Source organism: Delphinus delphis, chromosome X, assembly GCF_949987515.2.
Source record: "Delphinus delphis chromosome X, mDelDel1.2, whole genome shotgun sequence".
Classification (NCBI taxonomy): domain Eukaryota; kingdom Metazoa; phylum Chordata; class Mammalia; order Artiodactyla; family Delphinidae; genus Delphinus; species Delphinus delphis.
In genome coordinates, this window is record NC_082704.1 from 3,061,262 (window position 1) to 3,085,548 (window position 24,287).

The following is a 24,287-nucleotide window of genomic DNA, read 5'->3' on the forward strand; positions in this document are numbered from 1 at the left end:
CACTTGTCCTCAGTTTCTCCTGTTGGCATTTGTTTGGTTGGTTCCGAGGGCATCTGGGTCTGGAACTTGGAGCTTTCTGGGGAACCATCACTGGGGGCTGGACTCCAACCCAAATAGTTCTACGGAGATAATGGCAGCAGGACTGGAAGTCTCCATCTTATAGATGAGGCCCAAGGCAGTTGAGCAACTTGCTCTGGTTAATGAGAGGCACAGCAAGGACTTAAATACATAGACACTGCTGCCCCACCCAGCACTGCTGGCCACCATGGCAGTAGCAGGCTAACCTGGTGACACAGGCACTCTGCTGGCGTGAAGTTCCCCAGTGCCTCTGTTGCTGGCAGGAGCCAGGTGACCCCTCTGTGCACGTGCGAGCAGTCACTAGAGGTACCCCTCTCTGTGCACAGATCCCCTCTGGGTCCTCCAGGGCTAGAGGTGTTCAGGGTATAGAAGTAGGCTCTAGAGGCCCTCCTGGCATGAGCCCTGTAGTGGATTGACTGGTGACCCCCAAAAGATGTGTCCACCTGGAGCCTGTGACCTTATTTAGAAAAAGGGTCTTTGTAGATGTAATTAAGGATCTCAAGGAAGGGCGGGCCCTGCACCCAATAACAAGTTTCTTCATAAGAGGAGAGGAGAGGAGGGGAGAAGGTGATATGAAGATAGAGGCAGAGGTCAGAGTGACGCACCCGTAAGTGAAGGAACGCCGAGGATGGCCGGCAAACCACCAGAAGCCAGGAGAGAGGAACAGATGCCCTCAGAGCCTCCAGAAGGAGCCAACTGTGCCCATACCTTGATTGCAGCCTTCCCGCTTCAGAACTGGGAGAGAAGAAGTGACTATTGTTTTAAGTCTCCCAGTTTGTGGTACTTTCTTACAGCAGCCTCAGGAAGCAAGCTCAAAGGCTGAGTCATTGCGTGCAAGCCCATAGGCGTTAGCAGAGTTTCTGTGGCCTAATGATTCCTTCCGCCTGTCCCTACTGGGGTCTGGGGCAGACCACGCCCCTGCTCCTTTCATAGGGTGGCAGCAGGAATGGAGGAGCCGCCCAGCTACGGGAGGAGCCACATCTGAGTCCCCCAGCGAGCATCAGCTGAGCTCATAGAGCAACACCCCTGGCCTGGGCTGCCGCAGGTGACTGCAGGTGTGGCCTGTCGATTGCCGCAGAAGCGGGGCTGGGGTCAGCAGCTGACCGGGCACGTGCCCACAGTCCTGCACAGCCCCCAGAAGGGGGGGCTGTCAGTTCTGCCAGAGGCATGTGGCACGCTGACCGTCAGGGGGCATCGCTGCACCAGCAGACGTTGAGGCTTCTGTCTGTCCGTCCCTGGGTAGCACCAGGGATGCCAGGACCAGATGAGTGAAGTCCAGGCTGGCTAGGGAGACCTGGCAGTGGGGTCCCTTGGCTTGAGCTGACCATAAGGGCCCCTCCTATGCAGAGAAAGGGTTCCAGCTCAGCCCGAGGGAAACAGACTGAACCAGGCCACGAAGGGGGGAGGGCGTGGGGAGCTGGCAGAATGAAGGTGAGCAGGGGTGAAGTGAGGACTTCCGTGTCAGAGGTGAAGTGAACTTGCCAGTGGGAAGGCTTGGCCCAGAGGAAGCCGGGCAGCGTTAGCCAGGGCTCCTCCTGGCTGCCCGTGGCCCTGGCCTGAGTGCTGGGAGCAGGCCAAGTTGCCACTGCAGTTCCCCTTTCCCACCCCGACCAGCCCAAGGGCACGTCGCCTCTGGAAATGGAAAGGGGCTGTCTGTCCGCTTACCCTGGCCGCTGTTCCAGGAGCTAAGGAATGCTGCCCTCCACCCTGACCGAACTCACCAGAAGGTCGTGGAAAACAGCTCTGCAGAGCCACACCGGAGGCTACGCAGTCCTAGAGGATCGGAGCGCGTGACCTGTACCCTGAGCCAGCTTCTATGGAAGCTGAGCCTGGCTGGAGCTAGTGACACTGCTGGCACCAGGTGACAGAGGCCCTTCTCTTCTCCATGCTCAGAGGCAGCAGCAGTGATACAACCCCCAAAGCGCATCTTCTTTCAGGGAGGTGGGCAGTTTGTCCAGAGATTTCAGCTTCCACAGGTAATCCCGTGAATAACCAAAATCACCACCCAGATCTCTGTCGCCGAAGCTGTCGTTTCAAGGGACAGCAGTAGCCTCTATAGCCCATGAATCCTAGAGTCTGAGAACATGGGGGCCATTCAGCCATGGTGGCATACGTTGGAAGCAATGCAGCAGGGCAAACCCCAGTGCCGGGCCAAGATGCCAGCCACCCTAGGGCAGCCGCTGAAGGGGCAAAGTGTCAGAGGTGGTCTTATACTATTTTCCAAAAGAGCCGATAGTAAGTCCCGGCTGGGAAGAGGGCCCTTTATATTGTTGCCACCATAGCAGGCCGCCCAGGGCCATTTGATACTGAGAACATGGTGCCGGGGGTGTCTGGGGGCACTGATGTCCCCCAAGATGCCACTGCTACAGATAGGAGAACTCGGTCCAAAAGCCGATGTGGGGAACCCCAAGGACTCCACAACCCAGTCCCCCCAGTCCCTAGAACAGCAACACCACTGACATCATCACAGACACGCCCCCCTTTCCCAGGTCACAGCGCCATCTTGAATAGACAGATGTCCTTGTCATGATCACATGCTTTACCCTGGGCACTGGGCCTCTATCAGTTCCAGCCGCCACCCTTTCTTCCAACAGAAAAATGTTCTGTCTGTAGGGGAAGCCTCCCACTTGACCTCCAATCCTAGCCCTTGAATCATAGCCCCACTCTGGAAAGTTCTCTTCACAGGCCTTCACATTCACATGCAGGCATCCAACACTTGTCATCCCTTGGTCCCTGGCCAGACCAAAGACATACAGTCAGATAGACCTGGATTAGCTATCCAGGACCACCATAATGGGTCTACCCCTTACAGAAAATCAGTTCTCTCCTAACCAGTCGATAAATGTATCACAAATCCAGCCCCGGGCTCAGCTAGGGAGGTGACAGTGTGCTGGCTAAGAGTGTGGTTCTGGAGCCAGACTGCCTGGGTTCAGATCTGGACTATTAGCTGTGTGATGCTGCACAAAGTACTTAACCTCTCTGTGCTTCACTCTCCTCTTCGCTAAAAGAGGGATGATAACAGTACCCATCTCAGGGTCATTGCAAGGAGTGTGTGTGTGTGCACAGTGGAATCCCAGAACTCTACCACCACCACGTCCAGCCCCACCCCCATATCTCCTGGGTGACAAAACTCCCCTGTCCGGCTATCTCACCGCGCGAATTGATCCTCGGCTCCTTCAGTCACAACAGCGTCCCACAGCAGCCAGGGCTTTGCTGAAGCCTGAGTGCCCCTCTCTAGTAGGCAACCTACGCCTGGAGAAGTTGCAGTACCCTCCCCAAGGAAGACCCCCGAGAATACTCTCCAAGCCTCAAAGCAAGGCAGGGCATGCACCCATTGGTGCCAGGTGCCTAGGGGAGCTGAGGACCTCAGGAGCAAGCACCCACGCAGACCCCCCCCCCCTTCTACAGCTCAGCCCCACCGCCTTGTGTCCTCCTAACTACCCAAGAACAGGGACCAGAGAACACTCTGGGGAAAGTGGTAAGCTCGTAGCAGCTACTCCTCTGCCCACTCTATACAGGCCGTTACCCGGAGCAATAGGACAGGATGAACCGGAGGCGAGCTGTAGAAAGCTGCCTCCCAGACCGAAAAGGCAGAGATGGGTGTTGTTCATTCATTCATTCATTCACCATTCATTCATTCAACAATATCTATTACGCTCGGCATTTTCTAGTTACCTAGGATACAGCGGTGACCAAAAGAGACGGAATCTCTGCCGTCATTGAACTCATCGCTAGTTGGGAGAGACGGGCAATGAAATAAATAAAATATATAGTATGTCAGATGGCAGGAAGTGCTATGGAGAAAAAAAAAAAGCAGGGAAGGGGAGGGTCAGGAAGTTGTCATTTTAATAGGATCGTAGGGAAAGGCCCATAAAGGAGCTGCAAGAGGGAACTCTGGGATTGTCTGCAGGAAGAGTGTTCAAAGCAAAGGGAGCAGACAGTGAGAGGGTCCTGCTGAGGACCAGCAAGGAGGCCAGGTAGCTGGAACAGAGTGAACATGAGGGAAAGGGGTAGGAGATGTGGTCAGAAAACTAACAGGAAGCCAGATTACACAGGGCTTTGTAGGGCTTTGGGCTTTTACTTGGAGTGTGACGGGGAGACATGGGGGAGTTTCTGAGCGCAGTAGGGATGTGATCTGGGTTATGTTCTAACAGGACTGTTCTACCTACCATGGTGAGAACAGACCAAAGGGAATGTTTTCCTTAACGCATGTCTTGGTCCATTCGCCCTATCATGATACTATAGGCTGGGATTTTGTATTCAACAGACATTTGTTTCTTACAGTTCTGGAGTACGGAAGTCCAGGATCAAGGTGCTGGCAGGTTTGATGTCTGGGCAGCCACTTGCATCTAAGGGGAGATGTTGAGTTGGCAGTAAGATATGAGATTCTGGACCAGGTTGGAGGTAACATTCAGGAGTCAATGTATATGAATTGTATTTAAAGTCATGAGACTGGGTGAGGACATCGTCAGGAGTGGGGATAGAAAAGAGAAGTTCAAGTTATGAGCTCTGGGTCACTGTAACATTACGACATGGAGAAGATGAGAAGAAGCTGCCGCTAACAAGAGAAAAAGCAGCAGAGTGTGATGTTCTAGAACCAGCCTACTGGGGCATCTCCCCTACCCCAACCTCCCCACAGCCAAACACACACACACACACCTAGAGGTCTGGGCTCCTCCTATGAACTCAGAAACAGAAGAACAAGCCAGCCATGGTTCCTCACTCAGAGGTCTGGGTCCCAGCCCACGGGCCCCCTCTACATACAGGGCCACCAGCACTAGCCAGTACCCACTGCCGAGGTCTGAGTTCCCCCCTCGTGGGCCCCTCTTCCACGCTCAGAGACACCGGCACCAGCCATCTGCACCACATCCTCAGAAGTCCTGATCCAGGTTTACAGGGCCCCTCTTATAAGTTTCCAAGCGGCTGTGCTCTCCTCTGTTCCCTTAGCCCAGGGGTGGGAGCTGCTTCCCGCAGTCGCTCCCATGATGCCTATATGTTCTCTTTATACCCTTTCAGTTACCCAGTTAACAACTTTTCCCTAAATCACAATTCTCTGTTCAAATATCTGGCATGTTTTTGTCTCCTGAATAGATCCTGGCGGATACGAGATCATTTGGTCAGAAGTTCAAGGTAAGGAGAAACAACGGTGTTGGAAGAATCAGGTATGTGGATATTAGAATCAGCAAGGATTACTGGAGGAATGGTGTTAGAGAGAGTGACGGTGAGCCAGGAACTACAGTTTCCAAGGAGTGAAGGAGAATGACCCAGAAGTCTGTAGATGACTCTGCCACAAAGAGCAGTCGCAGATGGTATAGTTGATGGCAGGAGATTCAGAACCGACATCAAGATCAAGAACCATGGGAGATGGAGTCAGTCTGCGGATGTCCTTTGCCTCTAGACTAAAGGCCAGCGGGAGTCCTGGGAACTGGGTGGTGCTTTGAATCGTGTCTCACCGCTACCCTGAGGGGTCGTCTGGGTGAGGGCTGTGCCTGGTCGGCGGACCGCAGAAGGTCTGAGGAGGGATGCAAGTGTGCCATTCCTTTTAAACTTTTTTTTTTTTTTTTGCGGTACGTGGGTCTCTCACTGTTGTAGCCTCTCCCGTTGCGGAGCACAGGCTCCGGACACGCAGGCTCAGCAGCCATGGCTCGCGGGCCCAGTGGCTCCGCGACATGTGGGATCCTCCCGGACTGGGGCACGAACCCGTGTCCCCCGCATCGGTAGGCGGACCCCCAACCACTGTGCCACCAGGGAAGCTCCAAAGTGTGCCATTCCTTATCCCTGGCTTCAAGCAGGAAGAAGCTTGTAAACAGCAGAGACATGGGACCATGGCCTTCTATGGCTCTGTGTCCACTCCCAGCCTGGGCCACGGAAAGGGTAGCGAGGAGGGCAGATGCACCACCTCCCTTACTCCTCCCCAACTGCCCCGTGATGTGGTGAGACATCCCAGGAACTGCTGGGCCTCCTTGTCTGGCCCAGGGGGGGCTTCCACCCCAGGATAAGGACCCTTACTTATCATCATGGCATCGTGGACATTCCTGGAACAGCTGGATTCGGAAAGTCCTCCCCTGGCCTTAAAACCTATACTTGCACCTGAGCAGGCAGGGGCCAGGTGGCAACTTCAGGAAGTTCCAGAGTCTATGGAGCTCTCCATGTGGAAAATGGATCTCAGACCCTTCAGTGGCCCGGGAACGGGAAGCTACTGCCTACCTGCATGCCCTGGCAATGGGGAAGGCCATCAAAAGCCCCCACGACTCTTTGTCTGCGAGAGGCTTCCTGGCCACAGAAAAGAGTATCCCTCAGCATGAGCAGGCAGCCTGAGTACTCCTGAGTGGGGAATTCCCGGGCTCAGGAAGAGAAGGGGCCATTGTTCTTCATCACCTTTCAACCTGGAATTTACCAGCACTACAAACAGCTCCATCCAAAGCCCCTTTTTGGTCCATCCTCTCCACAGCTGCCATGGTGAGCTTTGCAAACAGAAATCAAATCATACCACTGCCCTGATTAAGACCTCTCCGTGGCAGCCAGCCAGGCTCATATCAGGAGGCTCTGAAGCTGGCTATAGCTGAGGACTGCCCTTAGCTCCCAGAGACCTCTCTGTAGTTTTTGGCTTGGGTTTTTTTTTTTTTTTTTTGACATATAACATTGTGTAAGTTTAAGATCTACACTGTGTTGGCTTGACACATGGTCCTTCAGTGAGTCGACGGCAGAGCTGGAGTTAGGCTCTGGTCCCCTATCTCCCAGCACCCTCCTCTGCCCACAGAACCAGGCTGCTTACAGAAAAAAGAAAACTAACTCCTGCTTCCCCTGGGTTATCCTAAGGCAGCCTCATCTACAAGCCCACAGAGACTTTCCGTTTCCTCCCATTCACCTTGTGGAGTCAAATAGTCCTGGGTTTGAAATCAGACTTGGCCACTTCCTAGCTGTATGTCTTTAAACAGCCATTTAACCTCACTCCACCTCAGCTTCCTCATGTATAAAATGGAGCAAATGGTACCCTCATCATAGGGCTATTTTGAGAATTAATGAGCGAACGTATATAAAAAAGTTAGCACTTCCCTGGTGGTCCAGTGAGTAGGATGCCGTGCTCCCAGTGCAGGGGGCCCGGGTTCAATCCCTGGTCGGGGAACTAGATCCCGCATGCATGCCATGACTAAGAGTCTGCATGCCACAACTAGGAGTCCACATGCCACAACTAAGAAGTCTGCATGCCTCAACTAGGAAGTCAGCATGCCACAACTAAAAAGAAGATCCCGCATGCCACAACGAAGATCCCACGTGCTGCAACTAAGACCCAGTGCAGCCAAAATAAGTAAATTTTAAAACAAAAGAAGTTAGCACCATGTTGGCAGATCTTAAACAATAGAAGCTTGCCATCATCATCATCACCATCATCCCCATCACTACAAACATTACCATGACTGCTATTGGCACGGAGCTTCTGGTTTCTCTAGCCACCGCAGCTCTCATGGTCTACCCTCTCGCCAATCCCCTCCATGCTCTTGACCCATTGGCCCCTACTGCTCTCACCCTGCCAAACCTCAACCCTGGATTGAACTCACCTCCTGCCTGCTCATCCCACAGCCTGAAGGTTAGGGACACCCCAAGTTGAGGATTTTCTGCCTCAGCTGGGCCCTCGCCACCACCTGGATCACAGCAATCTTTCTCCTTGTACCTAGCACAGTTTTTTAAATGCCCCATGGAAAGTTTTCTGAACTTCCACCGTCTGTGTAAGCTCCCATTTCACCTCCCTCCTCACTCTGAGCAGATAAAAAAATGTCTTAATACCCCCCAAAAATTAAGGCCTAAATGGGAGAAGTCCCATCATGCCTTGAGCCTTGCTCTCCTCTGCATCCCTTCATATGGCTTCCCTGGTGGCAGCAGTGGTTAAGAATCCGCCTGCCAATGCAGGGGACACGGGTTTGAGCCCTGGTCCGGGAAGATCCCACATGCCACAGAGCAACTAAGTCCATGCGCCACAGGTCCTCCCCTCTCCATCCCAGGTTGGCCCTTCCCCTGGGCTCTGGATCCCATGACCTCCAGCCTCCCAGCATATAACTGACCCACTCTCCCCTTTTCTTCCCTTGTCTTTCCACCCTTTCCCTCTTCTCTGGGAGGCAGTGTTATAAGCTGGATAACAGCGCAAGCCCTGGAGTTACCTGCGTGGGATCAGAACCAGCTCTGCCCCTTATTAGCTCAGTAACCTAAGGCAGGTCCAAGCCTGTGTTCCCTCAGCTGTAAACTTGGGCTAATAATAGCATCTACCAAGCTCACAGGATTGTAGTGAGGATCAAATGAGATAATACATGAAAGGCTTTTAAAGTACAGTCTGCCCAATCATTAGTCATGCTTCCTGGTCTCTTCACACAGCCAAGGCAACCTTGTTGCTTATATCCTTACCAAAGTATCCTTTCCTTGACTCCACATGCCTCCAGCTACCACCCTTGGCTCTGCTCCTTTTTATAGCAAAACTCCTCCAAAGACAAGCCTATGCTCCTTTTCCCCACTTCTGCTCCTTCCCTTCTTTCCCCAAATCTCTCCAATCTGGCTGACAAACCCATGGCTCCACCAAAACTAGTCTTGTCGAGGCCTTCAATGACGTCCACCTTGCCAAACCCAAGGGCCACTCTCGTCTTCATCTTCCTTTGCACAGCTGATGACTCTCTTCTTCTGGAAACACTCTTCCCTTAGTTTCCATGACCCCTACGTGTTCCTGATATGCCTCCTACCTCTCTGGCTACTCCTTCTTCCTCTCCTCTGTGGGCTTTCCTTTCTCTGTGGGTCCCTCAAATGTGAGTGTTTCTTAGGACCCCAGCCCTCTCCTCTCATCATTTGATATTTTCCCCATTGGCAATTTCATGAACAAATAGGTTCAAATCATGGGCAGAGCTCAAGAAGTAGTGCCTAGCTTCCAACCTGAGAAGAATGGTGAGGTTATAAATGGGCCTATCATGGGGTTACACGTTTAGAAGTTGGTGGATTGGTAACAAGTTGGGGAGTGGAGTCCTGAGGTCCTGAGCAATGTGAAGGTATGACATGCCTGTTCCCCTCAAGGTGCTAGCTGCACGGTAGGCCGACTGGCTCAGTGACCTGAGCAGTACTGGACACTCCCTCTTGCACCAGAGCCTTCTACCTAGGAAGCCTTTGTCTCCTCCTTGGTTTATGGAAGCTGCTCATAAGAACATGGTGTACAGGCTGGTTCTAAGCAAGTGGGGTCACAAGGAGCAACACAGCAGTGGAACACTGAGTCCAGGCAGAAAAGTGGAGTAAGCTAGAGGCAGAGGGCGACCTCTCTCATTTGAAATGAGCTCAGAAACTCATTCTTGAGTCTCCAGCAAGGTCAATAGAGGCAGCTGGGCAGAGGGATGAGACCAATTTGCCCAGTCTCCCATTCGGATGTCTCGTCTGCTAGGAAGGGCCTGGGATTGGGGACCCTGAGATGATGGCTGACACCACAGAAGGTGTCCTGGAAGACCTGGTGTTCCTTCAGATGTGGGGTGGTGTCTTAGGTGTTTCTGAGTACAGTTAGTAAAGCCAGCCTTCCTGTAATGGGGTGATTGCTTGTGGACAACTGTAGGCTGATTGCCCAGATTCAGTGGTTGGAAAGCGTGTGGTGCAATCCCTTGGCCCATGCCACGCAAAATCCCTAAGGTGTTCTCCAAGGACTCTGCCCTTCTGCTCCACTTGGCATCTGTCTGTGGTGGCAGTGGGCAGGGACGTGGCGATGGGAGGAGACAGAGTGTTGCCCTTAGAAAGACTTAGGGATTACCTTCCAAAACTGGGCCGGGAACTGAGGCCCTGAGTCTAACTCAGTGGCCTGGGAGATAGCGGACTCCTACTTTGAGTGTGGCTTTTTTTTTTTTCTGGGGAAGGGACCGGCTGGTAACCACAGGTGAACCAAGCGGTCTCCCACCGACAATGTATGAGCGTGCCCGCTGCTCCAGATACCCATCAAAATTGTATTGTAGACCTTCCTCATTTGATTCATTCTGCTGGATATGTGGGGGTATCACATAGATGTTTTGATCTGCATTTTACGATGATCAGTCAAGATGAGCCCATTTCATATGCGTATGGACCTTTTGATGTCTTCTTCATGAAGCGTCTCTGAGTCTTTTACTCAGTTTTCTATTAGGTCGTCTTTCTCATTATTTGTAGACCTTCATTATACATTTCTTAACATGACTCCTTTGTCATTTCCATGTATTTCAAGTATCCCCCACTCTGTGGCATGCATTTTCACTTGTGTTTTCTCTTTATGATGTATTTTAATTACAGAAATTATTGATTTTAATGTAGTCCATTTTATTGATTTTTTCCATTGTAGTTAGTGTCTCTTGTGTCTAGTTAAGAAATCTTTACCTAAAGTCCTGCAGATATTATCTTATTTTATCTCCTATAAGATGTATTGATTTATCTTTCACATTTGGTTATTAATACATCTGGAATCAGTTTTTGCATATGGCGTGAGGTGGGATCCAAATACGTATTTTCCCATGTGGATATCCAGATGGCCATTTTCCAAAAAGGCCATCCTTTCGCCAATGAACTTCAGTATTATCTTTGACAGAAATCAAGTGACATGTGTTGGGTCAGTTTCTAGACTCTCTATTCCATTGCTCAGTTGTTGTTTTTTTTGTTTGTTTTCTTTTGTTTTTTCATATCCCTGTGCCAATAACACATCAACGTAATTACTATGGCTTTACAAGGTTTTTTTTTTTTTTTTTTTTTTGCGGTACGCGGGCCTCTCACTGCTGTGGCCTCTCCCGTTGCGGAGCACAGGCTCTGGACGCGCAGGCTCAGCGGCCATGGCTCACGGGCCCAGCCGCTCCGTGGCACGCGGGATCCTCCCGGACCGGGGCACGAACCCGCGTCCCCTGCATCGGCAGGCGGACTCCCAACCACTGCGCCACCAGGGAAGCCCCTTCAAGTCTTGATATATGGTGATGTAAGTGCCCTTTGCTTTGTTCTTCTTCAGGATTATCTTAACTATTCTCAGCCCTTTGTATTTCCATCTAAATTTGATAATCAGATTGTCAATGCACAAACACACACACAGCATACTGTGATTTTTTATTGCAATCACATTGTGTCTATAGATCAATTTGGGGAGAATTAACTTCTTAACAATACTGATCCTTCCAATCCATGAACATGATATATATGTCCATTTCTCTAGATTGTCTTTAATTCATCAGCAACGTTCTGTCATATTCAGTGTAGAAATCTTGTGCATCTATTTTTATATTAAATCCTGCATAATTAATGGATTTTTTGTTGCTACTGTAAATGGTATCATTTTGTGTGTGTGTGTGTGTGGTACGCGGGCCTCACACTGTTGTGGCCTCTCCCGTTGCAGAGCACAGGCTCCGGACGCACAGGCTCAGCGGCCATGGGTCACGGACCCAGCTGCTCCGTGGCATTTGGGATCCTCCCGGACCGAGGCACGAACCCGTGTCCCCTGCATCGGCAGGCAGACTCTCAACCACTGCGCCACCGGGGAAGCCCTGTAAATGGTATCATTAAATTTTTTTTCTGTTTGTTTGTTGCTAGTATATAAAATAACATTGCTCATTAATTCTAATAGTTTATCAGTAGATTTTAAAAATTATGCCTGCTCCAGGTTTTAAATTAAAGTATTACTAGAGACACTGCATTGGTCCATGAGTCTCTGCTCCCTACCATATCCCATTCTGCTCTGTGCAGATCATAGCATTTATGAGAAGTCCTTTTGGGGTGTAACCTGAGGCTCATGAGACATGCCCCTGGGTTTCTTATGGCAGGAGCCTGAGATTTTAACCAACATGTTAGTGGCTAAGCGTTTCACCATTACACTATTTGGCCACTCCTAGTCTATAAAGTCTTCAGCCTGGCTGTCTCAACGTGAGGCTCTCCACCTCCTCGTCCCGAGCCCTGGCTTTCCCCCCAAGTCATCACTCCATCTGCAGTTGACTAGTGCCCCTCACCTCAGGCTACTTCTGGAGATTAAGGATTCCGGACATCAGGGCAAGCTTCATAGAGGTGAGCTGGTCTTTAAAGGCTGAGGAGGACTGAGCGTGTAAAGATGAAGTGAGGAACAGTGTCAAAGACATGGAGAAGAAACAGAGAAATACAGAGTACGGGTTCTCGATCTAGGACTGGTCTTGGTGGGACCCAGAGTTTTCATATCAGTTATTGTCATTACCAATATTACTTTTGCTCTTAGTGCTTTCATCAGAACAATCATACGTACCACCATTAATACTAGAGTCATTTGAAAATGCCTCATCTTTGTATTGTTCCGTCACTGCGAAGGTCACATTTCTTCCGTGGTATCATTACAACCTACAATGACTAACGGAAATATTTGAGTGTATCTGTGTTGCAGACCTATGGAAATACAACTTGTTACAGCCTCCCTCCACCCATCGTGATTAGGTCTGGCCTCACAACCTCCCATACATTAGCAATATCATAAGAGAATACTTGAGGGCGTATCAATGTGTTCTCAGAAAATGTTTCTAGTTTCTTTGCTTGGGATCAAGAACCTTCAAGAGAATGACTGGGGATAGGGCTCGGGTGGTCAGAGGACAGGAACAATCAAGAACTACTGCCTTAAGAATCAGTACGATGGCATCAAAAGCACAAGCAACAAAAGAAAAAAGAAATAAGTTGGACTTTATCAAAATGACAACTTTTTGTGCATCAAAGGACACTACCAAGAAAGTGAAAAGACAGCCCTCAGACTGGGAAAAAAGAATTGCAAATCATATATGTGATAGGGGTCTAGTATCTAGAATATATAAACAACTCTTGGTCCCCGGAGGCCCCCAGTGGCCTTGGGCCACCCCCTGGGACGGGGTGTGAGGCCAGCCTGGGCACTGATCCCAGGGCTGCTGTGCGAGTGCGGTTCGCCCCCAGCCCCACAAGCTTCTTGCACCTGGGCGGCCTCCACACTGCCTTGTACAACTACGTCTTTGCCAAGAAGCACCTGAGGCTGGAGGGCATGGATCAGACCTGCCTTGTGCTTGGGGAGGCAGAGAATATTGAGGACGTGCTGGAGTGGGCAGGCGTCCCCCCTGACAAGAGCCCCCGCCGGGGAGGTCCTGCAGGGCCCTACCTGGAATCTCAGCGACTTGCGCTCTACACGCATGCTACCGAAGCTCTGCTGAAGAGGGAGGCCCTGAGGAACCATCAGACTCGCCAGTATGGCAATCGGTGCCGGAGCCTGAGCCAGGCGCAGGTGGCCCAGAAGCTGGCCAAAGACCCCAAGCATGCCAGCCACTTCCGCCCGGAGGGGAGACACCAGCCTTCCAGGACTTGGTGTATGGCTGGAATCCGCAAAGGTGGCCAGCATGGAGGGGGACCCGGTCATCCTGAAGAGTGATGGCTTCCCCACGTACCACATGGTCTGCGTGGTGATCGACCACCACACGGGCATCAGCCACTTGCTGCGGGGCTCCAAGTGGCTGGTCTCCACCTCTAAGCACCTGCTCCTCTACCAGGCCCTGGGCTGGCAGCCCCCGCGCTTTGCCCACCTGCCCCTGCTTCTCAACAGGGGTGGCAGCACGCTGTCCAAGAGACAAGGGGACATTCGCTGCCGGCGGCTTCCTGCCGATGCCCTGCTTGACATCGTCACCAACTGCGGCTCAGGGTTTGCAGAGAACCAGATGGGGAGGATCTTGCCAGAGCTGATCACACAGTTTAACCTGACCCGGATCACCTGCCACTCAGCCCTGCTGGACCCAGAAAAGCTCCCAGAATTCAACAGGCTGCACCTCCGCCAGCTGGTGAGCGATGAGACCCAGAGACGCCAGCTGGTGGGGAAGCTGCAGGCCCTCGCGGAAGAGGCTTTTGGGAGCCAGCTGCAAGACAGTCGTGTGCTGGACGCAGCCTACATGGAGAGGATCATCCTGCTGGGACAGGGGCACATTTGCCGCCTGCAGGATTCGGTCTCCCCAGCGCACTCCTACCCGTGGACTCGCCCTGCTGTGGGTCGAGCGCAGCTGGGTGTCATCTCAGAGAGGGTGGACGTCATTGCCAAGCATGTGCCGGGGCCTTTAGAAGGATCCGGTGGGAACTTAACTCAGGACATGCTGAACGGAGAACTGGAGAAGCTGCCAGAAAGTCTGGAAGGCACCAAACACAGTAACGCGATGAAGCTCCAAAGGAAGTGCGGGAACGAATACAGAAGGTGCTTTCCAGGTGGAGAGAAGGTGTGCAGGACAGCGGAGGTGGCTGTGGGAACCGTAGTTGCGGGACCTGCCCTCAGACAGGGGGAACAGGGGGCCTGGACCCCGTCGGAAGCTCGTGGAAGGAACCAAGAGTGGGCGCAGAGCCTCCGGGTGCACAGGTGCATTTATGGTGCCACGCCAGGCATGTCCTAATCAGTTGGCCAGCGTCGGCCAGCCACCTCTCACCTCCCTGACTCTGGAAAGGAAGGCCTCATATGTGGTTCTGACACCACAGTACACAGCAGAGGTTAGGAGCTGGTTCACAGAACAGTCACAGCTCATGTTTTAGTCTGCTCGGGCTGCCACAACAAAACACCACAGACTGGTGGCTTAAACAGCAGGAAATGATTTTCTCAGAGTTCTGGAAGCTGGCAGTCCAAGACCAAGGTATCGGCAGATTTCGTTTCTCCTGAGGGCTCTCTCCTCGGCTTGCAGACGGCTGTCCTTTTGCTCTCTCCTCACATGGTATTCCCTCTGTACGTGCCCTCGGTATCTCTCTGTTTGTCCGAACGCCCTCTTCTTAAGAGGACACCAGTGTTCTTAAGTGGACACAGGTGATATTGGGGACATTTCTGCTTTCTGTTTGTCTGCTCCACTAGTTGGCCACCACAACCAAGATGAAGAAAAGTTCGTCATTACTGGTTGTATGAATATCTCCAGATACTTACTCTCAGAGTCTGTTGGTATGGGAGTTTCTCATTCTTCAATTTATTACCCTCTTAGCAGCAGCTCTAGCTACAAGGGCCTTCATTATATCCTAATTGCCAGTGCCAATCCCCTTATTTTTTATGTTAAAAATCCATTTGTAAATACATTTCAGCAGCCCTACCATCTCAGCATCATTGCTAATTTAATCTCCCTCCCCCTCTATTAGCGCCACAGGGGGCTGACCAGAGCAGGCGGCGCCCAGGCTAATCAGATCACTAGTTTGTCTGAACATTATGCTTAGCAGGAACTCGATGGGATGTAGTGGGTCAGACCGGGGGCAGATTAAATCTTCCACCAGCTAGCTCTCAGGACCAGCCAGGGGAGGGACCTGGAAGCAACAATGAAAACATGGACCTCAGCTTGGAGGGGTGATGGGGAACGGTCTGGGAAACTGTCAGGCAAGGTTGCTGGAATTGAGGGCTCTGCGAGGGTGTGATTGGATGCGAAGGAGAATTTCCCGGCATACGAAGCAGTGCTTCTCATCTGACCTGTTCACTCACCACTTCTCAGAACACTTCACGCAGTGAGCTGTGGCAAAGAGTGTAGTGAACAGCAAATCGGGAGACTGGGGGCTTTACCTACTTGTTTCCTCACTCACTGGGTGTCTTGGCGAGCTCCCTCACCTCCCTGGGTATCACATTCCTCAACTGGGGGTAATGATCCCAACCCTACTGACCCCTCAAAATTTTGATGAGGGCCAAATGAAATTTAAAATAAAGAAGTTTTAGTGAGCATGTATTATTTGTCAAGCACTGCTCGAAGGAGGTACTGTTCTTAGCCCTTTGCATGTATTAATTCATTTAATTTCTTCAACGGCCCTATGAGGAAGGTACCACCATAATTTTATGGAACAGATAGGGAAACTGAGACAGAGAGGACAAACCTTTCCCAAGGTCACACAGCACATCAGTGGCCACTCCCGGTCTATAAAATCAAGCTCCCCAGCCTGGCTCCGTCAGCTGGAGGTTCTCTTTTCTTTTTTTTTTTTAATTTATTTATTTATTTTTGGCTGTGTTGGGTCTTCGTTTCTGTTCGAGGGCTTTCTCTAGTTGTGGCAAGCGGGGGGCCACTCTTCATCGCGGTGCGCGGGCCTCTCACTATCGCGGCCTCTCTTGTTGCAGAGCGCAGGCTCCAGACGCGCAGGCTCAGTAGTTGTGGCTCACGGGCCCAGTTGCTCCGCGGCATGTGGGATCCTCCCGGACCGGGGCTCGAACCCGTGTCCCCTGCATCGGCAGGCGGACTCTCAACCGCTGCGCCACCAGGGAAGCCCAGCTGGAGGTTCCCTTCACCTCATCCTGAGCCCTGGCTCTCAGCAGGTAGGAGAGGGTAAGCATCCTTCCCGTTCCACGATGCTCCTCTCAGGCCATTGTTCCGCCATCTGCGTGTAAATTCTCCTCCTCTTCAGCTACTCAGGCCACCAGGTGCCTCTGCCGTCCTCCTCCCCTCCTGGTTGCTGTCATCTAACGGCCTCCTACATATGTCACTGGAGACTCAGACACAGGCTCATAGTCTTTCTTCTCCCCCAAAGCCAGACCATCACCTTGGGTGACTTCAGTGTCCAGGAGGGCAACCCAGCCGTAAGTTTACCTACCAGTCACAGTTCAGTTAGGGAAGCAGAGTCATGATGGGCGTGAAGGGAGATTAGACCTCACAACGTGGTGGGAGATGCTGGGCAGTGAAGTCTAGAAGGGAGAGTTGGAGGGTCAGAGCAAGGGTTCCTAAAGCATTTCCCCAAAGCGCTGGTATGATGAACAAGTGAGAGCCTACAGGAAAATTGGAGAAGCTAAGTGTGTTTAGCTGCTTCGGTCAGCAAAGAAGGCGAGGCTGTGGAGAAGTCTATGGAAGCTGCTGCCTCTGTGTTCTATCACTAAGCATCTGATGGTGGGCCTGAGGCCCCGGGCCACTGCTGGGAAGAAGAGCTGGGTGTAGAACAGAGGAAAGCAAGGACAAACTGGAACATTCTATGCACCTCTGCCTCCATCTGTCACCATATATGGCCATGAAGACTTTCAGGAAGCAACGGGCTCTTCTTCACACATCAGCCTTCTCATCACCAGGGACCTTCCCCTCCTCCCGTCTTCAGCCACCCCTTCCATAGTCATAACCCAAATGTACTCATTCTCTGAAATTCCTCATGTAGTCATCACGCAATATGGCCACAGCCCCTTCAGTTGTTCTCACTGAGGTCACTAACCACCCCCTTGTCATTCATTCAACAAACATTCATTGAGCTCCCCACTGTGTGTCAGCCACTGTGTTAGATGCTGGGACACAGTGGTGAACAAAGACAGATCAGAACATGCTCTCATGATCTTCCAGTCTGGTCGGGGTGATGGGTTTTGATTCTACTATAGTCCCACAAATAAATAAAGAATTGTAATGGAGAAAAACACTCTGAAGGAGAGGTAAGGACATGGTGCAATGAAAGAGTAGCTGGGCGAATTTCTCTGAATCGGGGACGTCAGGGAAGGCTTCCCTCAAGAAGTGATGGTTGCACTGAGACGCTGTATTAGAAGTTAACTAGGGACTTTCCTGGCGGTCCAGTGGTTAGGACTCCGAGCTTCCACTGCAGGGGGCACAGGTTCAATCCCTAGTCGGGGAAGATCCCGCAAGCCACACAATGTGAAAAAAAAAAAAGGTTAACTAGGCAAGGATGAGAGAGAAAGATTTCCAACAAACAATGTCTGCAAAAGCCTTGTAGTGAGAGAAACCAGGATTCCCTAGTGTCCCACTCACTCCTCAACTCACTCCAACCTGGTTTCCTTCTCTATCATGCGACCAATTTCTGTTAAGGTCACCAAGGTTCACTTTGTCACTAAAATAAGCTTTGTAGAGAAGGAATTATATTCCAGGAGAGGGTGGATGGCTAGGTTAGCATCCTCAAGGTAGACGCAGCAGCAGGACCTGGGGGGTGAATGGGATTGTTTGGAAGATATTAGAAGACAGGGATTGAACTGATGCATAATGGGGACTCAGATGAATTGGGAAAGCAAAGAGCCAGGAGAGGCTGATGAACTGTGAGACGGGCAGAGAGAAGAGCATGGACAAAGAGAGTGTGTGTGGCCCACGTGAGGACCTGAGCGGCCGGAGTGTGGATGGGAGGCTGGGGAGAGAGGTAAGGGACAGGACCTGGGTCATGAGTGACTTTGTAGCTCGTGCTAAGGAGTTTGCACTATATCCTGATGGCCACGGAACCCATCGGGGCTGGGAAAGATCCTCAAGTCGGATTTGGACACAGTGAGTGGGTGCTGGCCGTGGGGATGTTCGTGTGCAGATGCTCACCTTACTATGGAGGAAAGGTCGGGAGTAGAGGCAGAGCCATTGGCTTTGTCTGCGCACAAGTGGTAATTCAAGTCCCGAGTGTGGATGAGCTTGATGGAGAGGGAGTGTGGACAGAGAAACGGCCAGGAGCCCAAAACAGAGCCCTGGGGGACAAAGAATTTTACACAGGAAACTTGGAGTGGACTGAGGTCAGAGGAAAGCCAGGAGAGGTGGTGTCCTGGAAGCCCGTGGAAGAGACCCTTTCAGAAGAGGAGCGATGGGCCAGAGCTGTCAAGAGGCCCCAGAAGATGAGAACCTCTTTGAATCTAAATCCCGGGCCCAATATCCAGTGCCCAGCCATGTCCCTGGCACAGCAGAGGCACTCAAGGTTTGTGGAAGGAAGGAGTTGATGCTTAAGTGTTTCGGTAACAAACTGCACAGGCAGCAGTCCTTCACATGTTTGTTTACTACGGGGCACCCCTAGGGCTGAATGATTCGAGCCACTGAAATCAGCACGCTGGTGCCAGTCTTATGGCCCACGCTTTCTTTCTCCTTGCTAGCCAGCGGGAGCCATCTGCCTTCCGGAAGGAGCCCCTAGAAGCAAGGCCCGGCCCTGGGGCCCTGAGATTGCTCCCATAGGCAGGCATCCTGGAGCTTCTCGGGATGTCTGATCGATCCCATGGGTGGGGTCAGAGTAGAGGATCCAAGAGCCTAGAGAGGAGCGAAACGGGGACCAAGACCCATGAAAATCTCTGTCTGGGCGAGGGGTTCCCTGGAACTGGTTGGGGGCTTCCTTCGAGGAAGGCACTGCAAAGCCTGGGACTCCTGAGACGCAGGGCCCAGGAGGAGGGGTCTGGCTTGCTGGGGTTTAAGGGCAGTCCCCAAAGCTGGAACTGGAAGGGGAAAGTCGTTCTGTGACTCTGTGTAGGGAAGGATCACCAAGAGATGGTCAGGGAGGGACTGCGGGTACAAGCATGCACCTTCACCCCCACCCCAATCCCAGAGTCAAGGGCAGAGCAGCCTGCAGTGCGCAGACTGACCGTAGGGTGGCGGGCGCGTGCAGCGCAGCCCCGCGGCGGAGCCCGGGCGCTCCCGCCCAGCCCTCCCGCGCTTGGCCGCCGCGTTTGTATTCCGAATGCGAGCCGCCACCGCGTGAATTATTAAAGCCCTGACTCCGAGCTCATCTCGCCCTATGCGGAGCTGGCTCAGCGCAGCGGGAGAAGCCGGCCTCTGGCTAAGCCGCGGTCCCCCGGGTTCGAGCTGGAAGGCCTTGGAGGTCACCTGGGCCCACCCTCTACTTCGGGGGAGGCATCCAGAGGGGACGGGGCCTTGCTCAAGCTCCACGGTGGTGCAGTCAGGACCGGAAACCCGGCCTTCCGAATACCGACCTGTCCGGGACCCTTTGCAAAATTCTGGACGTCCCCGGTCTGTGCAGTGGACGCAAGGTCCCCGTTGCAAAGTTCCGCGTCTAGCCCTTTCCCTGGTGTCTTGCTGCCACTCCCACCCGAAGTTGCCAAAGTTCGCTGCTTCCTCCCCCTCCAAAAAGGCTCCAGCCCAGGTGCGCCTACAGATCCCTTCCCTAAATTCCTCCAGGGCACAGCCAACAGACTGGGAGGGGAGGTGGGTGCATCTTCCCAGATTTCTGCTCAGGGCACACCGGCAAAGTACAGTGGAGTCATTTGATGGGGGGGGAAGGAGAGGACTTTGTTCACCCTCTGTGTTCAGAAGGCTTCCAGAGACGGCCATCAGAAGCAAGCGGGTGCTGAGGGGGAAACTGAGGCAGCTCATCAATTAAAGAGCAGTCAGCCTTGCTTCCTACTTGCCTGCCAGGCCTGGAATCTGATACCAATACCCACACCACCATACCCCCTCCCCCCGCACCAGGTACCCAGGGCCTTGGACCCAGACCCCTGAAGGGGTTTCATATTTATCCTCTGAATTCGTAAGCAGCAGCTTCCCTTTAGGGTGTGCCTATCTAAGAAAAACCTGAAGGACTAGGTCTCTATGTGTCTCTGTCTCTCTCTGACTCTGTCTCTCTTTCTTAGAGTGGAGCAGATATGGCAAGCTCCAGACGAGGTGGAAGCAAAATTGAACCCCAAACTGCCAAAAAAGTGTCCACCTCCAGCCTTGAAAACCTACCTTGCTCAATTCCTGCCGTTATCCCAGAGGCAGGTTTTGCAGTTCAGCCCAGCGAATGGGACCAGCCGCCATCGTCTCTCCCCTGAATGACTGCATCAGCCCGTTTCCAAACCTTGCCACCTTACAGTCTGCTTCCAGCACAGCAGCCAGAGAGACTGTATGAAAACACAAGCTAGGTCCCATCGCTCCTCTGCTCAAAACCCTGCACCAGCTCCCATCCCATGCAGAATGAGAGCCCAAGTCCTCACCATGGCCTGCTAGGCCCTTTCCATCTTCTGGCCCCGACCACCACTCTCATCTCATCGCCTTATACCCCTCCCCTTGCTCTCTGAATCAGCCACACAGGCCTCTTTGCTGTTCCACAAATATGCCAGGCGCATTCCTGCCCTGGGGTCTTTGCTCTAGCTGTCCCCTCTGCTGGAATGCACTTTCCCTGATATCAACTTCGTCCTTCCGGGTGTCACTTAATCAGTGAGGCCTTCCCTGACCACTCTGGTTTGTGTTTTTGTCTGTTTGGTTTTTTTCACGGTACGCGGGCCTCTCACTGGTGTGACACGCAGGCTCAGCAGCCATGGCTCACACGCCCAGCCGCCCCACGGCATGTGGGATCTTCCCAGACCGGGGCACGAACCCGTGTCCCCTGCATCGGCAGGCGGACTCTCAACCGCTGCGCCACCAGGGAAGCCCTGGTTTGTGTTTTTTTAATTAAAGTATAGTTGATTTACAATGTTGTGTTAATTTCTGTTGTACAACAAAGTGATTCAGTTTTATATATCTATACGGATATATTCTTTTCCATTATGGTTTATCACAGGATATTGAATATAGTTCCCTATGCTATACAGCAGGGCCTTGTTGGTTATCCCTTCTATATATAATACTTTGCATCTGCTAATCCCAAACTCCCAATCCGTCCTTCCCCACGCCCCTCCCCCTTGGCAACCACAAGTCTGTTCTCTGTCTGTTTCTGTTTCACAGATAAGTTCATTTGTGTCATATTTTTAGATTCCACATAGAAGTGATATCATATGATATTTGTCTTTGACTTACTTCACATAGTATGATAATGTCTAGGTTCATCCATGTTGCTGCAAATGGCATTATTTCATTCTTTTATATGGCTGAATAGTATTCTATTGTATATATGTACCACGTCTTCTTTATCCATTCATCTATCAATGGACATTTAGGTGGTTTCCATATCTTGGCTACTGTAAACAGTGCTGCTATGAAACTAGGGGTACATGTATCTTGTCGAATTAGAGTTTTGCCCTGATCACACCATTTAATACTCTGTCACTGTCCCCATCGTGCTCTTCTTTCTTCCATAGCGCTTGCTAACATACTCTACTGTTTCCTCATTTATGATGCCTCCTGTATGTCTATCACTACCTGCTATGTTGTAAACCTCAGAAGGGCAGGGATCTTGGTTTGCTTCACTGATGTACCCCAAGTGTCTAAATCAGTGTTGAATGAATCAATGAAAGAAAGAAAGAAGGAAGGAAGGAAGGCAGGCATATGTCCTGATGGGAGCAGTCCTTGGAAGCCCTAAGAGGTTGTATACTTCTAACGCCCTTACCTGTGCCTCTGGATGTGGCATGGGAGTATCAGAGCTGGTTGAGAGAGGCTCATGGCCAGGCCCATGGATGCTTTTAATCACAAGCTGCCTTCCATCCTTGTCACAAATAAATGTGGATTCCCGGGGAGTTGCAGTGGGGGTAGGGAGGTTAATGTTGACAGGAGACTCTGAAAACATTTCGGAGGCCAAAAGCATGTACTTTTGCCAGATAGTCCTGGAAACTCACCACCCTTGCTAAAATTGTTTTTCTGTGAAAATGGGCTCTGAGGTTTAAAAAAACAAAATATAAAAAACTGAAAAGCACTTTGGAAACACAACCCCAAACTCCTCAGTCAGAATGGCCTGAACTGAAAACATGACAATGGTCCCACTAGAGAAACACGTCGTCCAAGTACACATGGGAAACTGCACTCTGGCAGGGAGGGAAGAGCAGGAAAGAGTTGGAGAAACATCTAGGCTGGCAAGTCTCAATCTTTTCTTTTTTAAAAAAATTATTTATTTATTTTTGGCTGTGTTGGGTCTTCGTTGCTGCGCGCGGGCCTTCCCTAGTTGCGGCGAGCAAGGGCTACTCTTCATTGCGGTGCACAGGCTTCTCATTGCGGTGGCTTCTCTTCTTGAGGAGCACGGACTCTAGGCACACGGGCTTCAGTAGTTGTGGCGCACGGGCTTAGTTGCTTCACGGCATGTGGGATCTTCCCGGACCAGGGATCGAACCCGTGTCCCCTGCATTGGCTCGCAGATTCTTAACCAATGTGCCACCAGGGAAGTCCCAGTCTCACTCTTTTCTGATTTATAATCTCCTTTCATAGTAATATTACTAATCATATAACAGTCATAAGCAATAAACAAATTCAGACTTTTTGCATTTTAAAAAGTGACATATACTCTTCATTTTATGTATATTAGTTACAGGAACAAGTAGATGAAAAACCTGCTTTTGTGACCCAATGTTTGAGATTCTCTTATTTTAACTTTAAAAATCTCATAATTATTGTTTTTAGTTTACAGATCTTGTGTCTAAATGATTAGCTAAGAAATGACATTTAAGGCTGCTAGTTGTAAGGACTTTTCTCCAAAATAATTTGCTAGCCTTTATTTCAAACAAATGAAAATTCTAATTGGCTATAATCGCCACTATGTTTTCTCTTCTTAACATTGTTTTTTGAAGGAATAGGAGCTCCTTGGGGTGTTTTATGGGAATTTTGGTGACATGAATATAATTTACATATCTGGTACAAATCATCCTGGGGTAAATTTGCAAAATTGTTATCATTTTTATCCTCCTCATTAACTTGTATGTGAATATCAGGTATTCTTTATGCTTATGCCCATGGCCCTTTACAGATATAAAATAAACAATGTTTTATTTACATAAGAATAAAATCAATTTACAACTGTATAATGAGTCAAAATGACCATGGGGGATAGTGGTATTTAGCTGAATTATGAACTGATATCAGTCATTTCTACGCTAAGCCCCACACATGTTCACTTAATACTCACTGAGATGCTTTCAAACTACTCCGGTTTTAAAGGGAAAAATGTTTCCGTAATTTTATCTTTTTATTTTATTTTATTTTTTTCCCGTAATTTTAATGAAATAACCTTTCATTGAAATCGAACTAGGAGTTATTATCATCTTCAAGTCTAGAAAACCCATGGCACACCATCACTGACCCGAGCTGGGAGATGTTGACCAAGGCCATGACAGTTGTACAGGTGACAAAATGGAGGTGCAGGGTCATAGGACAACGCACGGCCAGGCCACGGCTAGAAGGCAGGGTAGCAGAGTAAGAAGATCAGAAAACCTGGCTGTGAGTCCTGACTTCCCTACTAATATCCTATGTGAGCCTGGGTAGATGACTGCTTCTCTTGGCCTCTGTCCTCAGAAGTAAAATGGAAACAATACAAACACTCTCCCCCTTACCCTACATCATTTGTATAATCGGAACCCAAGTGTGTCCAATTTGGAACCATCAGAAACCCTGCAAACTCTGCTAAGGGTTTCTGAGTGACGTCCAGAGCTAACAAGGGTGACACCATAGCACAGACGGAGTACTTGGGTGTAGGGATGGCCAGCAGGGATAAAGAGCCATCTTGTTCAGTACACAGGGTCCTGACTGCAGCTAGACTAGTTCACACCAAAGGATCTTTGCGTGGTCTCCCAAGCTCTGCTGGAATGGTCTTAAGAATGCCCCTGAATTGCCTGTGTGTTTTGATAGACTGATGCTATATTTAACATAGATAACCAACAAGGACCTAGGTGACCAACAAGGACCTACTGTATAGCACAGGGAACTCTGTTCAATATT

At 50.8% G+C, this 24,287-nt stretch overlaps 1 protein-coding gene across 1 annotated transcript; it reads left to right on the forward strand.

The window, feature by feature from the left end:
• Positions 1–12,866: 12,866 nt before the first annotated feature.
• Positions 12,867–14,441, forward strand: LOC132418721 (nondiscriminating glutamyl-tRNA synthetase EARS2, mitochondrial-like; the record flags this gene model as incomplete). Its single annotated transcript, XM_060002708.1, is given in 4 exon segments — positions 12,867–12,917; positions 12,920–13,343; positions 13,346–13,390; positions 13,393–14,441. Coding segments are annotated over 4 exon segments (1,569 nt in total), but the record flags the coding sequence as incomplete, so codon positions are not given.
• Positions 14,442–24,287: the final 9,846 nt, after the last annotated feature.